Below are 17,646 nucleotides of genomic sequence, written 5' to 3'. Positions count from 1 at the left end.
ACGGTCTCGTTGTCCGAGGAGGCACGCGTGCGGCACACCCCGCGGGAGTACAGCCAGTAATCCGTACCCACGGCCACCGCCATCAGGATGAACGCGGCGAACGAGCCCGCCAAGCTCAACACGGTCTGCACTCCGCGCTCCTGGAGCCGCATAGCCGAGATCATGTCCTCCAGGATGCCGACTGCACGCACTCAGAGCCTCCTGCAGAGATCAGGGGAGGGGGATGTGTGTGTATGGGGGGGGGGGAGGTGGGGGGAGGGGTGTGGTGAAAGGAGGGAGACTGCGGGCGAAGATTGACGGCGGCTCCGAGCACGCACTGCCTGCAATTCCAGCCGCACTGCCGCCTGAATAATGGTCCATATGACTGGGTGTGACTGGAGACGCTGAAGAAGAGTACGTACCCCCCCCCCCACCAAAATATTCCAACGTGGCCCCGTATTTAATAAAAAAATGTACAATTACGAATTATTATCTTACGTCCCCTACAAAATAGGACGAACACACACACATATATATATATATATATATATATATATATATATATATATATATATATATATATATATATATATATATATATATATATATATATATATATGTCACTGGCGGAGTAATCGAGAATGAATGAATCATTTTACATGCACGGATAGCTGCCCTCCCCGTGCGCATTGTGCTCGGGCATCTGCTGGAGCAGGTGGAACTCGGGGTCCGGCCCAGGAGGGAAATGGGGGCCATGCCACGAATCGGCCGACGTCCTTCCCTGGGGCCACGAACACGGTACTGCGCATCTTGGGCTCCTTGTCATGCTCTCCTCATCTCCTACTTCACTTCACTCGGCACAAGTCCCGGCACGGACTCCTCAGACTCTCGGGTCGAATGTATGATCATCCTGGATCCTTGGGCAGCCTGCGGTAGGATCCCATATAACACCTCGGACCCCGACGGACCAGTCTGCGCTAGGATCCCATAAAACACCTCAAACCCCTACGGACCTGCCTGCTCTAGGATCCCATAAAACACCTCAAACCCCTATGGATCAGCCTGCGTTCAGATCCCATAAAACACCTCAGACCCCTACGGACCAGTCTGCACTAGAATCTCATAAAACACCTCGGACCCCTATGGACCAGTCTGCACTAGGATCCCATAAGACACCTCAAACCCCTATGGTCCAGGCTGCGCTAGGATTCCATTTCACACCTCAAACCCCTATGGATCAGTCTGCGCTAGGATCCCATAACATCTCGGACCCCGACGGACCAGTCTGCGCTAGGATCCCATAAAACACCTCGGACCCTGACGGACCAGTCTGCACTAGGATCTCATAAAACACCTCAGACCCCAATGGACCAGTCTGCGCTTGGATCCCATAAAACACCTCAGACCCTGACGGACCAGTCTGTACTTGGATCCCATAAAACACCTCAGACCCCGACGGACCAGTCTGCACTAGGATCCCATAAAACACCTTGGACTCTGACGGACCAGTCTGCGCTAGGATCCCATAAAACACCTTGGACCCTGACGGACCAGTCTGCGCTAGGATCCCATAAAACACCTTGGACCCTTACGGACCAGTCTGCACTAGGATCTCATAAAACACCTCAGACCCCAATGGACCAGTCTGCGCTCGGATCCCATAAAACACCTTGGACCCTGACGGACCAGTCTGTACTAGGATCCCATAAAACACCTCAGACCCCGAAGGACCAGTCTGCACTAGGATCCCATAAAACACCTTGGACCCTGACGGACCAGTCTGCACTAGGATCTCATAAAACACCTCAGACCCCAATGGACCAGTCTGCGCTAGGATACCATAAAACACCTTGGACCCCTACGGACCTGCTGCTCTAGGATCCCATAAAACACCTCAAACCCCTATGGATCAGCCTGCGCTCAGATCCCATAAAACACCTCAGACCCCTACGGACCAGTCTGCACTAGAATCTCATAAAACACCTCGGACCCCTATGGACCAGTCTGCACTAGGATTCCATTTCACACCTCAAACCCCTATGGATCAGTCTGCGCTAGGATCCCATAACACCTCGGACCCCGACGGACCAGTCTGCGCTCGGATCTCATAAAACACCTCAGACCCCAATGGATAGTCTGCGCTCGGATCCCATAAAACACCTTGGACCCTGACGGACCAGTCTGTACGAGGGTCCCATAAAACACCTCAGACCCCGACGGACCAGTCTGCACTAGGATCCCATAAAACACCTTGGACCCTGACGGACCAGTCTGTACTAGGATCCCATAAAACACCTCAGACCCCGACGGACCAGTCTGCACTAGGATCCCATAAAACACCTTGGACCCTGACGGACCAGTCTGTTCTAGGATCCCATAAAACACCTTGGACCCATACGGACCAGTCTGCGCTTGGATCCCATAAAACACCTCAGACCCCAATGGACCAGTCTGCGCTCGGATGCCATAAACACCTTGGACCCTGACGGACCAGTCTGTACTAGGATCCCATAAAACACCTCAGACCCCGACGGACCAGTCTGCACTCGGATCCCATAAAACACCTTGGACCCTGACGGACCAGTCTGTTCTAGGATCTCATAAAACACCTTGGACCCTGACGGACCAGTCTGCGCTAGGATCCCATACCACCTCGGACCCTTGTGGACCACAAGCCATCCACTGTAGATGTCGAACTCCCGCTGATTAAAATCATAAGAGGAGGACAATCGCATATCGCTTTTCTCCGTATCCACCTCCATGTCTAGTCCCGGCTCAAACTCAACGATTCGACTTCCAAGGAGATGGACGCTGGGTAAGAATGACGACGAAAATAATAATTTACAAACAAACCACAAGCTCTACTCTCCAGACCTACTTACACTTGTGACAGCGAAATGTACGTGTGCGGAGATGGTGGGGCGACTAACGAGGGTGCAGGGAATATGATGGTTTGGATGCATCACTGGCAGAGACGAGCAGGGGTCAGAGCCCTGGGGTAAAAGGTTAAAACGGGGGATCCTGGGATGAAAGATAAAGGTAAAAACGGGGGATCCTGGGATGAAAGATAAAGGTAAAAACTGGGGATCCTGGGATGAAAGATAAAGGTAAAAACGGGGGATCCTGGGATGAAAGATAAAGGTAAAGACGGGGGATCCTGGGATGAAAGATAAAGGTAAAGACGGGGGATCCTGGGATGAAAGATAAAGGTAAAGACAGGGGATCCTGGGATGAAAGATAAAGGTAAAAACGGGGGATCCTGGGATGAAAGATAAAGGTAAAGACAGGGGATCCTGGGATGAAAGATAAAGGTAAAGACAGGGGATCCTGTGATGAAAGATAAAGGTAAAAACGGGGGATCCTGGGATGAAAGATAAAGGTAAAAACGGGGGATCCTGGGATGAAAGATAAAGGTAAAAACGGGGGATCCTGGGATGAAAGATAAAGGTAAAAACGGGGGATCCTGGGATGAAAGATAAAGGTAAAGACGGGGGATCCTGGGATGAAAGATAAAGGTAAAGACGGGGGATCCTGGGATGAAAGATAAAGGTAAAGACAGGCCATTTTCTTGGGTGAGAGGTGAAAAGCGACGGCAGCAGCGGCCATATAACTACGCAGATGGTCGGGACAGTCCAGAGGCACGACTCTGGAGACACGACCAAGGCGCGAGAGGACCAGTAGATCACCAAAGTAAGTCGCACGGAACTCATCATGGCAGCGCGGGTGCTATCCGGTTTAAGTCACGCTCAGGGACAGGTTGCCATGAGTCAGCTCCATCACAGTGTAACTTGTAAACCAGTAAACACACCAAAAAAACCCCAAAACCCCAGGTGTTGGCCAGTGTACTCAAAAGGACAAGTGGCCGAGAGCAAATGCCATTGGGGTTACAATAGATAGGCAAGGAACAAACGACCGGTGGAGCAGAAATTTAAAAGGGACTTGAAACTCGCAGCCGGAAGTGTAAAGGGTGCAGGATACATCACTGACATGGGTGCTGCCCAAACGGAAGTGCCAATTGTGCAGGAAATGTGGTGCACAGCCGGAAGACCCAATTACATAGGATGTGTGTGTGTGTGGTGCACAGCTGGAAGTGCCAATAGTGCGGGAAGTGTGGTGCACAGCCGGAAGTGTAAAGGGTGCAGGATACGTCACTGACATGGGTGCTGCCCAAACGGAAGTGCCAATTGTGCAGGAAATGTGGTGCACAGCCTTAAGACCCAATTACATAGGATGTGTGTGTGTGTGGTGCACAGCCGGAAGTGCCAATAGTGCGGGAAGTGTGGTGCACAGCCGGAAGTGCAAATGGTGCGGGAAGTGTGGTGTACACCCGGAAGTGCCAATGGTGCGGGAAGTGTGGTGTACACCCGGAAGTGCCAATGGTGCGGGAAGTGTGGTGTACACCCGGAAGTGCCAATGGTGCGGGAAGTGTGGTGTACATCCGGAAGTGCCAATGGTGCGGGAAGTGTGGTGTACAGCCGGAAGTGCCAATGGTGCGGGAAGTGTGGTGTACAGCCGGAAGTGCCAATGGTGCGGGAAGTGTGGTGTACACCCGGAAGTGCCAATGGTGCGGGAAGTGTGGTGTACAGCCGGAAGTGCCACTGGTGCGGGAAGTGTGGTGTGCAGCCGGAAGTGCCAATGGTGCGGGAAGTGTGGTGTACAGCCGGAAGTGCCAATGGTGCGGGAAGTGTGGTGTACAGCCGGAAGCACCAACGATTCAAGCCAGAAAAGTCAGTACCTTGGCTGTGAGGAGTGTGAGCCTATTTGAAATAGTTCACAAGGTGCAAGCACATATACGAGCATGACAGAGAGCTGCACACTTGGGAGGAAGAGCGGATGTACACCTTGATATGTCTGGTTATGTCGCTGTGAGTACCTGTGTGATTGAGTGTGTGTACTGTGCACCCGTTCCATGAGTGTTGGTGAAAGAAGTGCAACCTGTACTCTTCAGCACAACAAACTGTGTTTTTAAATGCGACACTGGCGAATTGACTTCGGCAGACACTCAATCGGCACGAGCGAGTTAGAGAATCAAAAGAGTCGTCCAATCAGGCAGCTGTCCTTGTGAGTGCTCATGAGGCTGAGTGTGAATGGTGTAGGTCTATGCTTGTCCACAATTAGCCCTACCCCTTTCCTCATTTCCTTGACCACAACTTTCCCCGTTCCCGATTGAGGGACCATAAATAAGGACTTGCAAACGAACCATTGGTCAGGCTTACCTTGCACAACCGTCACCACCCCAGCAATCTTGTCAAGTGCCATGCTGTCCCCGTACGTGGATTTTGCTGCAGCACAATTAATTAACAAAATGACATATGACGATGAAATAAAACACGAATGCCTTTCACAGATCGATCCTCCCATACATCCATGCATTGCTGTGTTATAGCCCTTACATCAAAAACCTTGGGGGTGCATTTGGAGCCCCTGCGCCCCATATGTTTCCACATCATTAGTCACTATATATACCAGTATATGTTTCCCAAAATCAATTTGTCCATCATATGGACATGCTGTTTACCACTTTGAAAACTATTAGGTGCAATATCTTTGTAAAAAATATAAAGTGATACAGCCGTGGATCGCACTGCTGGTTGAAGAGCAATGATGTCGTGTTGGTCAAACTGTTCAGGAACAAAGTGGTCTTCATATTTAAACTGCTAACTTGTTAAAGCTCAAAAAACACAACCGGATGGAGGTTGTAATTACCCCGCACACACGAAGTGAAAAGCGGGGTTTAGCAATCGCTTCACTTCTGTCTGTCTGTCCTGTCCACAAAGATCAGTTTATGATCGAGGCAACAACTTCATTTCAATCGAGTGTTATATTTTGAACATGAATCGGAAAATGAATCTGTAGTTTAGCAGCATTTTGGCTCGAATTCGTACCAATCACACACACATGCGTAGAGAGAAGTGAGGTAATGTTTTTACTCTGCCTGTCTGGCAGTGAAAGGAAATTGAAAATCATTTCCAAACAGGAAAACAGTTTTTAAGGACGTCACAAAGGATACAAACAACAGGCACGAATAACTAATGTAATGTGTTAAATAAGGTGGTGTATAAGACGCTGCATCAATGGTGGTAAACTTGCCGCAATTAATTAATTTTTAAAACGACCTTTAAAATCTTTATTTAATTTAAATTTAATTATATACTTAAACACTGTGCAGGTTATGGTGTTCCATGAACTCCAGGTGTTTATGAGCTACACGTAATGAGGCCCACAGTGATGCAAGTCACGTGACGCGAGCAGTTTTGCACGAGAGGTTCTTCGATACATCCAAAGTGAAACAAGGCTTCCACGTTTTTGAATGATACTCCTCACATCTTGGTCCATTATTCCATGAATCGAGCTTTTGAACGCTTTTCCATTCTGCCATTCAGCGTCGCCAATTGTCCCAATATCAGGACAAAAGTACCGCTGGAAATGTGATTTTTATATCAAGGTCCACCATGACTGCCCAAACCTTATCTTTCATTACACGTAATTCAAAAGCTGGAGCACCATGATGTCATCGCTCAAACACTCAAAATTTGAAAGCGCATTATCGTAAACAGAGGGTCAGATGTACAAAATAAGTTCAACTCGATAAGGGATACTTTCAGAATTATATCATATGGAAACAATTGTGAACTTGGTGATGAAAGCATAGATTTGGCAAGAGGATAGCTCGACATGGACGAAACATTTTCAGGGATGGAACCAAACTGAAAGGGCTTTATTTTGGCAGCCATCTTGTTTTTCAAAATGGCTACCATCGACAAACAACATAAGTAATATCTTCACTTTGAAGGTACATATTAGGAGGTTGAATAAAGTTGCTATTTACAGACTTTTGGCCAAGAACATTATTGGCTTTAATCGCTTATGTTGTTTCTCTTGCAACATAGATTAGATTAGATGAAGGAGGTGACAACCAAAAACCTTGTCAAAATGGAGTGTTGGAGTACACAAGCTGTGTCAGTTGAACTCCAGTAAATCCGAACTCCATATAGTACATTAGCAGATGTCTGCACAGGATGCTGCCTGCTTGTATGGCTCGAAGAAGCATACACATACACATACATATGGGAGTTGCCCCATTCTCCAGTAAATCAGGCAATGAAAGAAAATGTACTCAGTAACGAGATTGACAAACGCGGTTCACTTAATGAAGTTCGTACGTTTGACATGGATATACATGTCTGCAGGTGTGCTCTAGAATTACAAGACACCCACTTAATTATCAGGCATTGCTGGAGATTTTGTAACTGGAGGGAAATTACCATGCCAAATCTATCGTGATGTTACACGAGACATGACAAATAAACCACCGTACACACACACATACAATCATGGCCATTATGAAATCCAAGATTGCCGTTCTCGGTCCCTAAAAATGTTCCACACAGTACTGTCTATATTTGTGGAACATACTCCCCACTTTGACTGTTTTACCAGAAACTGCACAATTCTTTTACATATCTACCGCACTATGGATGATGTGTCGGAAATGAGTAATTTAGATACTCATATTATATTGGGTAAACTTTTATAACCACTGTTCCAACTACCCACACCCGCCCCCCCCCCCCCATCCTCCCCTCATGGGCTCAGCACAGGAGAGGTTGTGGCTGATGGTGAGGCCTAGATCTTCAAGAAAGAAAGTCTTTCAGAGGCTGATAAATCCCACGATTATCTTCAGGGCTTCAAGTTGGCAGGGCACTAGCATCTTATGCCATTCTCCATCCCCATCCACAGTCTCTTCCACCCCATTGACACACACACACACACACACACACACACACACACACACACACACACACACACACACACACACAAACACACACACACACACAAGCATATAAAGGACTCGGATACACCCTAACATCCAATAGAAGAATGTCCAAAGAAACAGGACGGGAGACACATGGATGATTTAAAACTCCTCGCACCAAACCACAAGAAAAGTGTGCTAAGTGCATATTCATTCAAGGTAAACCAACAAAAACAGACAACATAAAAATTGGCACAAATAAAACAATACAGGAACTAGACAACGAAGCATCATGTAAATTCCTCAGAGCAGAAGAGGGCCACCAAATACGTCACAAACAATTACCAAACAATATCTGCATAGAATGAGGCTGATCCTGAAAACATACCACCCCAACCTCCTATCCTCCAAGCATCAAAATCAAAGCTATTAACCCACTCGCAACACCAGTATTCCAGTACAGCTGTGCAATTATAAACTGGCCACAATCAGAAATCAATAAACTGGATATCAAAACAAGGAAACTCCTCACCATCCACAAAATGTTTTACAAAAATCAATGCATCCTGAGAATGTACCTGCCGAGACGAGAAGGAGGTAGCGGCCTGTTGGAGGTCAACCAAGTGCTTGGAAGGACAACTGTCGAATTGGCTGAATACGTAAAAAATTCAGACTACCGGAATCCAATGTGTATGCAAACATGAAGACAGCAAGCCAGAGAAGGTATCCCTAGCCTGCCTTGCAAATTTCCAAATACAGGTGCGAATAGATGTCACATATGAAATCAAAACAGCAACGAATACAGACAGTCCCAATGAAAGCAAAATGACAAAATAAACAAGAAAAACAGCAATCAGGGATTGCAAACCCTCGCCAGACCTTCTTTTGTGTGGTGTTTGTATACTGGTGTATTACTTCATTAATAAGAGACATCATTAAAACTGCCACTTTATAACTACTGGCAGTGATGCCTGGGTACCAAGACATCCCGTTTTGGATGCAATCCCACTTTGATCGGACACCTGACCCTGACCCATGATGATGTTTTTCTTATTATTAGTCATTATTCAATTGAATTTAGAATGGGATTAAAATAAATTCAATTCATATCAAATGGAAGACCAAATCGGTACAGTCCTGCATTGGAGTAATCATCCATCCATCCATCCATCCATTGGGGCCATACTCTGCGCAGAGCGTTGGTGCTGCCGAAGCAGTCTCCTTGGCTCTTGGGTACAATCCTGGATGGGTCACCACTCCCACACAGGATACAAGCAAGCTGGCACTCATTTTGCCAACCCCGGAAGGATGACAGGCAGAGTCAACCCCACCTGGTATTAATACAACAGCCAAGGGGGATTTGAGCTCAGGATCCGAGGATCCAAAGCTCACCACTCCAACCATTAAGTCAACGCCAGGCATATGGAGTAATCAGAAAGAACCCAAACAAGCAAAAAGCAAAGTTGAAGTCATCAGAAGAAACCGGGATTGGATTCGCATTATTTTCCGCTGCTACTCCTCTACCCTCAAAACCCATCCAGACACAGCCAAGTGAACCTTATTCAAAAAAATAATAATAATAACATTTTAAAAACCATATCAAAAAATTAAATAATTCTGGCTGCCAGACCATGCATCCGATAAAATTGAAATTTAAAACGTGTTTTCACCATCACGACGAGATCAAAAGTGTGAAGTTTCACGTTGATTGATTAAGTGGTTTTTATTTTTTGGGTGGTTTTTGTATACATTGTCGAGGCTCCTATGAGATGTAACACAACGCACAACAAGGGGGGGGGAAGGAAAAAAAAGGGGTGGGAGAGGGAAGGACAAAACAGTGGTGAACAGAGATATTAGGAGATCTGTGGAAGGAGGAGGGATGGGGCGGGGAACATGGGGTATACAAGATGGGCACTACAGGGACTTTCAGGAAGGGAAGCAGGGAATTTGAAGGAGGTGAGTTTAGGGTGGATTAACAGGGGTAGAAAAGATCGAGGATTTGGATGGGGGATGATAAGAGGTGGTGGTGAACAGCTGTTTTGAAGACCTGGAAGGAAGAATGGGATTGAAGAGAGTGTGGGAGTTTGTTCCAAAGGCGGGAAAAAAAAGAGGAATGAAAGAGTGAAGGTGAGCAGTGATTCGTGATTTTGGTACTTTTACCAGAGGGGGGTTGCTGTGCGGACCTTGAGCGCCCTACGGAATTATAGGGGTGGGGGGACATCGCAGACAGAGCAGGCGGGCAAGACCGGAGAGGAGACAGTAGAAGACAGAAAGACCACCGACCTGCTTGTGGTCAGAGAATGAGAAGCCCAAAAACTCAGCCCCACTGCGGGAAATACCAATAATCCTAAATGCCTTGGTTTCCACAGTGTGAAGCCGAGAAAGGTGAGAGGCTGGAGCACCAGCCCAGAGTGAAGAGCAGTTCTCCATCAAGCTGTGGATGAAAGTTTTGTATGTGGTCAGGAGCTCAGGTGGGCCGAGGAAGGACTTTGCACGACCGAGGATTCCCAGTCGGCAACTGGCTATGGAAGCCAGGTTGGAAATGTGGCTTTCACAGGAAAAATAATGGCAAATAATGAGACCCAGAAGCTTGAATGAAAGGACTTCTTTCCGTCTGTATTGTTGAGAAAGTAGATGGGGGGAGGGATGCGAGGGGGGGGGGGTTCGAATCAGTCCTTTCGGAGAGACATAGTGAGAGTGTGAGATTTTTGAGGATTGAAAGACATGTTCTATGTGTTGGACTAGTTTGTAATTTTATCCAGATCTGCAGAGAGCGAAGAAGCTGCTGCTTGCTGATCTGAGGGATGACAGATGGTACGACAGAGGGTGTAGTCATCAGCAAAGAGATAAAGAGGATTTTCCAGAGAGTCAGAGAGATCATTGATGTGGTTCCAGAGAAAACATTATCCAATTTTTTTTTCTTCAATTCAATGTCTGCCAAACCATGTGACCTATCAATTATTCCTTAAACTTGGACACACGTGGTTTGGGGAACATTTGTGTGAAGTTTCTCCTCGATTTGTCCAGCTGTTCTAGAGAAGAAGTTTTTTATGGGTTTTATGGTAAATCCAATATGGCTACCAAACCATGTTCCCTATGACATCATTTGTTTAAACCTTTTGTTTTCTCTGCCACCAGAGATGAAGGAGGTTATGTTTTCACCCTGTCTGTTTGCTTGTTTGTCTGTTTGTTAATTGCTGGAATCCTTCGGATTTCGGCAATTATGTTGGTCAGTTGTGTGTGTCATTCTGTGTGTCTGTCTGTCTGTCAGTCAGTTTGAGTGTTTGTTTACCCTGTAGCAGCCACACCGTTTCAGCGACCATGACCAAACTGGGTACAGACGTCGGCCATGGTCCAACTTAGATACTTGTCGTTTTTGGTGAATCTAGATCAAAGGTCAAGGTGAAGGTCACCGAAAAACCGAAATTCTTATTTTCGCAATAACGTCCGCTAAAATGGTCGTATCAACTTCAAACCAAATCCAAAATGTGAAACTTCCAATACTACATCCAACCATATGTCTCATTGGGGTGTCACACCAACACCCTTCTTAGCGGTCGTGGGTCGAATATCGGGGGGGGGGGGGGTCGGGTCAAAAAATTCAAATTGCGATAAAAACACCATTTCAAGTCCGATTGACTTCTAACTTATGATCATGACCAAACTAAGTGCCATAACTCATTAAACAGCAGCACTATTGACTTATAAGACCCAAATTGATTTCCAGGTTTTTGTTTTTTCAGAGATCATGGAGATATGAGAAAGTTATTCTGGCAATTCCTTGCTCAACGAGCAATTTCGTTTGTTTGTTTGTTTGTTTGTTTGCGTACAGGATATCTCAAAAAGTTGCAGACGGATCCAGTTGAAATTTTGTGGACAGATTTGGTGTGTGACAAAATCGAACTGATTAGATTTTGGTGAAGATCCCGATCCGACTCCTAGAATATTCAAAGTGATTCTTCACCATTGAGAGATCAGGCCAAATGATATATAGCACGATATCTCAAAAAGTTGTGCACAGATTCGGACGAAACTTGGAGGACATGTGGGGTGTGTGACAAGGAAGAATTGATTCCATTTTGGTGAAGATCCGAATCCAGATGCGGATCTGATCATTTTTGAAAGTGATTCTTCACCATTGAGAAGTATGGTCAAAAACAATATAGTCATGTATAGCATGATATTAAAAAAATGTAATGGGCCCAATATGTTCTCATGGATATTGGGGAAAATGTAATGGGTCCATTGTGTTGGAAGTATGCACTCTACCGACTGTCCTTTTAGTTCCTCATGGATAGGCGGTCATACATGTAAAGTTTCGCCTTGATCTGTTCCGCTACTTCAGGGAAGATTTTTGAAGGTTTTTTTTTTTTTTAACAATATGTCTGCAGAATCACGTGACTAATGACATCATCAATTTTTTTTTCTGTGGACCATTTTATCCCAAGATAACCGTCAAAAATTTTCATCCTGATCATTTGAGGCCCGGCGAGGAGGAGTGATGTAAGCGACATTTTTTTTAATGATGATAGGCTCGGATGATAGGGTAAGGGTTAAAATAGTGCTATATGGCATTAACTGCAAAATGGCCGATGTGGCCCTGACATCACTCCTCCTCGCGTCGCCTCATTTGTAGTGTTCTACATAGGCAAGAAAAATCACCCTGATTCCCCATGAGGAGTACTTGCCATGTGCTAAGTTTCAATTTTTTCCCATTTTTCCAACATGGCTACCACACCACGTGACCTATGACATCATAATTATCATTAAAACATTCTCCATGAGTAGTTGCACCGACGGTGAATATTTCATCTCAATCTGACAAGCGATTGCAAAGTAAAACACCAAAGTTCAGTGTAGACAAACAAACAAATGAAAAATCACACATGGAGCGACACTTGGGGAAACGGAACAGCACTTGGAAAAGCACATGCCTCTGCCAGGTTGAATAGTTTACACTTTGCATGCCACTGATAGAACCAACAAGATAGAACCAGGAAGCACGAGTCACTTTCTATCGGGATGTAAGAAACTCACGGCAGAACAGCTGCACAAACAAAGGCACAACAGAGTATGTAGAGTAATCCACTGGTACATCTACAAAAATGTCAACATCCCAGTTCCACAAAAGTCATGGAAACATGAACCAAAAGCGATAATTGAGAACAAGGAAGTAATTCTGACATACGGCCTGATGATTCCATCAAACGTGAACATAGAAAACAAAGAATTGTGACCGGATATCATACTTCGGTACAAAAAAGAAAAGAAGGCATTGCTAATTGATGTTTCAGTACCCAGTGATTTTGATCTTAACAATGCAGAAATCAAGAAAATGACCAAACATCAAGACCTCAAGAATGAAATGAAAAGATCCTGGAATCTGGAATCCGAAGAATGACAAAATTGTACCAGTGATCATTAGAGCAATGTGAATGATGAAGAAGAACCTTACAGAGATCTTAAAAACCATCCCTGGGAATATTACTGCAAACAACCTGCAGTTGGAAGCTGACCAGGGCTCAGTGACGATCTTCAAAAGAGCCCTCGGAATAAAACTTGTTCCATGAATTGTGACCCCCCCCCCCTCCCACTTTCCATTGCTGAAAAGGAGGTGGATACCTTGAGACCTGGAAGGGAGGTTCCACCTTCTTGAAACCGAATATGGAGATAATATCCAACGACACACACACACACACACACACACACACACACACACACACACACACACACACACACACACACACACACACACACACACACACACACACACACACACACACACACACAATGCTTCAAACACTATTACACGTTTGTCTCAATGAAAATGTGTGTGTGTGTGTGTGTGTGTGTGTGTGTGTGTGTGTGTGTGTGTGTGTGTGTGTGTTTGTTTGTGTGTGCGTGTGTGCGTGTGCGTGTACCTTTCTCGTTTTGGTTACCAATCCTGTTTAAATGTTAGATTCCTCATATCAAACAATCATTATCGAACAGTAACACCCCTCTCCCCATTCCACCTTCTTTCCTCAGTCCTGCAATGGTGATACCACACCCCGCAACACACATACACACACACACACACACACACACACACACACACACACACACACACACACACACACACGCACGTACACCTGTGTTAGAAATCCTTTTTTCAGGTTTTCGAGGGGCCTTGCCTGATGTGTAAAACTTTAGCTGGGTCAAACATTATTCCCTAGTCTGTGCTGTGACTTTTCACAGGTGTAAGTGTGAAACCGGCAGAGATTGTTACAAAGAGAGTGCAATCGGCAACCGTTTCCACAGCAAAGGCCTTTGAGGAATCGAGATATATATATATATATATATATATATATATATATATATATATATATATATATATATATATATATATATATATATATATATATATATATATATATATATATATATATATATATATAAATATTGTTACAGCCGTGGAAATTTGCATAACACCATAAAGGTCCTTAGTTCAGTTATATCGCTAAGTGTGTGTTCAGATTGATTTCCTCACCGTTGTTTAATGGATATTATTCGTGTGGACAGGGCTGTGGTCTTTGAGTTGGCCGTTATTCTTTGCTATCGTTATTTTGGAGCAACCACACCACCAACCACCTTTTTACAAGCACGCAACCACACCACCCTCACGACCACCACCCAACGCCAACCACACCACCATTACAACAACCACACCACCAATCACCTTCTCCACACCCACGCTACAACCCTCTCCGCATCGAAAACAGTCTCTGCCATGGAGAAAGAAGAAGGCGTTCTGATAACGCACGGATTTTCCTCTTACTTTCCCACGCTTCAGGATGGGGGAGGGGCGAGTGGAGGGAGAATAGAGAAGCACTACCAGGATGATTGCTACGAAAAACCCCGACCCACGAGGAAAACGCCCCCCTTCTGGAAGTTTCCCGCAGGAGCTGTAAGGAGGGCAGGGCGAGAAGGGAGGGGAAATAAAAGGGCACGCTGGACGCAGAGGAGGGCTGAGCTGCGTGGAGAGAACCAAGTCGAGAAGCGAAGGGAGTTGGTTGTTGGTCATTCGGTGGAGGTCTCGGTATGGGTGGAGCAGTCAGTCGGTGGAGGTGCTTGAGAGGGTCCATCGAGGGTCGCCCAACCAAGTCACCACGAGGGTGGAGGTAACCTGCGACGGCCTCTGGGAGTCCCTTCGGTCAACCAGGCTCCTTGGACATCAAGGCCTACGGGTCCAGTCTGACCCCCTTGTCTATGAGGGTGGTCTTTTCCCTGTTTCTTTGTGTGAATGTTGTGGCGCCATGTCCTGCAAGTAGAACTGTGTAAGTGCTTGTAAATAATAACCACAGACTGTTGTAGTGTTTTTACCTTGCTCGTGTCTTGTCCCCTTCCCCTATCGATTGCATACCTGCATACGTGCCTCCCTGTTTACGTGTGCATTATAAATAAATGTCCTTATGTGAATGTTAACCCGTTCGTCGTGTCCTTTTTCACCGATTGAACTGCTATCTTGCTCTCGGAATAATAGCGGGCTTTTTAATAGCCGATAAAAGAATTGGGTCCAGCGAGGTCTCGCGATAATACACCGCTCGGTTATCCCAGAACAGAACGAACTGCTTAAGCGGTTCGTGTCCAAACAGACCTCGCTGAGGTACGGTGTCTCGGTAGTCTGCCCGCGCGAATACTTAGGTATATCGATAATTCGGCGATTGACCCTGTCGCGCGCGGGTAGAGTGTTGACTAGGTCATGGTGTGCGTTTGGAGCACACCCGTGACTGGTTTCCGGCACTGTTCCGGATGGTCGCGACTGAATTGTCCGTCCGGTGGGCGAGACGGCCGCCATTGGCAAAAGTGGCAGTCCGCATGCCGGCGGGCGAAGATTCGTAACAATATACATACATACATACATATACATATACATATATATATATATATATATATATATATATTTACTCGCAAATAGGAAAGCACCATGTGATCACCATTGGGCCTTGGATCTACGAGATGGTTGTTGGTACTGTGTCCACGTTTTCATACAACCAGGACCCTCTCCATGATCTTCACCATGAAAGTTGTTTAAAATGTGTACGGAACACCAGAAACATTGAACAAGCAAGTCCAAGGTCAACTGAGATGTATGCTCTCCAATGTGTGCAGAATATGTCCACAAGTGAGTTTCCAGGTTGTTCAAGGTGTATGTGGACCTTTTATCAAGAACGTGTGAAAATAACATAACAGGTACAATGGTACATTCTCATCACAAAAAAGGTAACCAAGAAAAACTTTGAGGCTTGTATGAATTGTTTTTTTAATGTTATGTTCAAAGTGTTGATATTGTGGTTTCAGAGGACAACACAAGTATATGCATGGTGCACGCAGTCTCCGAGCATCCCCCTCCGAGTGAAAATAACAAAATCCAGAACTGCTGCTCACCTGCACGCGATTGTTCTTCTTTTTCCTACCTGTGGAATCAACTTCCACATTCTCTTCAATCCAATTCTTCCGTCCAGATGTTCAAGACGACTGATCACCACATTCTCAGAATATCCCCATCCAAAACCATGATCTTTTCTACCCCTGTTACCCACCCCTCCTGCCACCCCCCAAGCCCAACTCTATAAGTTTCTAGTTTTTCCTTCCTCAGAGGTTACTTCTATATCTATTGTCTCCACCCGTGTCCACCAATACCCCCTTATTACCTCCACCACCGAAGATGGATGGAGGTTATGTTTTTACCCCTGTCTGTCTGTCTGTCTGTCTGTCTGTCACTTGCAAAATCGAAGATTTTTCAAGTGTATTGGTCAGTCGATTTTGTTATTCTGTCTGTTTGTCAATCACCTACAGGTTACAATTCCAAACTGATAGTTATGAAACTTTTACAAGTTTTCGAGGTCGTCTCAACTGAGAAGCCAATTGATTTTGAGGTCAAAGGTCAAATTTCTAAAATGGTCATTTTTCATCCAATTGACTTGAAATTTGAACAAGATTTGCATATCGCGTCATTGAATTTGGAAACGAACTATTTTTGAGGTCAAAGGTCAACTCAAGGTCAAACTTCTAAAATCAATTTTCAACTGAAAAATCATCAATTTACATCCCATTAACTTTAGGGTTGAATAGGATTTGCATAGTCCATCACTGAATTGGGAAAGCAACTATTTTTGAGGTCAAAAGGTCAAAGGTCAACTCAAGGTCAAACTTCTAAAATAATCTAATTTCATCTGACAAATCATCATTTTTCATCCAATTAACTTGAAAGTTGAACAGGATTTGCAAAGTCCATCACTGAATTTGGAAACCAACTCTTATTGAAGTCAAAAGCTCAAAGGTGAACTCAAGGTCAAACTTCTAAAATCATCAATTTGAATCTGGAACATCATTTTCATCCAATTGACCTGAGCTTTGATTAAGATTGTCAATTTTAATCGGAATTAAATGGACAATTTGATGTATCCATGGCAACCTTTGGAGAGGGGGTGGATTTTGCAAATATCATGCATGCTCTGCACGACATCGTTTTCTTGTTTGTTTGTGAACAAAATATCTCAAAAAGTTTTGGACGAATTTGGACGAAATTTGGTGGAGTGTTTGGGTGTGTGACAAAGATGAAATTATTAGATTTTAGTGAAGATCCGAATCCGGATCTGCATCTGAGAAAGTTTGAAGTTATATTTTACCATTGAGAGATAGGGCTAAAAATGATATTTCAAAAATATTTCAAAAAGTTGTGGAGGGATTTGGACGAAACTTTGTGGATGAGTTAGTTAGGTGACAAAAACAAGCTGATTAGATTTTATTTCAGGTCCGAATCCAGATCCAGCCTATCAGTGAGATACAAAGCTTAAACGAATCAGCCTGACGGAGGTAAGCACTCTACCAAGTGCCCTTCGAGTTTCTGCTGTACCCAACTTCTCCAC

General features: G+C 45.1%; 1 protein-coding gene across 2 annotated transcripts in view; it reads right to left on the bottom strand.

Moving 5' to 3' along the window:
• LOC147021541 (voltage-dependent calcium channel gamma-2 subunit-like) overlaps positions 1–17,646 on the bottom strand; it is a 165,890-nt gene that overhangs the window by 82,464 nt on the left and 65,780 nt on the right. The window contains exon 2 of one of the 2 annotated variants that reach the window (XM_085891579.1): positions 5,196–5,261. In XM_085891579.1, coding sequence (XP_085747705.1) covers positions 5,196–5,238 — 43 coding nt within the window. In that variant the 5' untranslated portion in view covers positions 5,239–5,261. Of the gene's footprint in view, positions 353–5,195; positions 5,262–17,646 lie in introns of those variants that run through there. The other variant, XM_085891578.1, reaches the window with a different exon arrangement.

Source organism: Eptatretus burgeri, chromosome 8, assembly GCF_056783735.1.
Source record: "Eptatretus burgeri isolate ZD-2024b chromosome 8, Ebu_testis_v1, whole genome shotgun sequence".
Lineage (NCBI taxonomy): Eukaryota > Metazoa > Chordata > Myxini > Myxiniformes > Myxinidae > Eptatretus > Eptatretus burgeri.
Note: the sequence above shows the minus strand (reverse complement) of the source record. Positions and strands in the feature narration are given on the sequence as shown.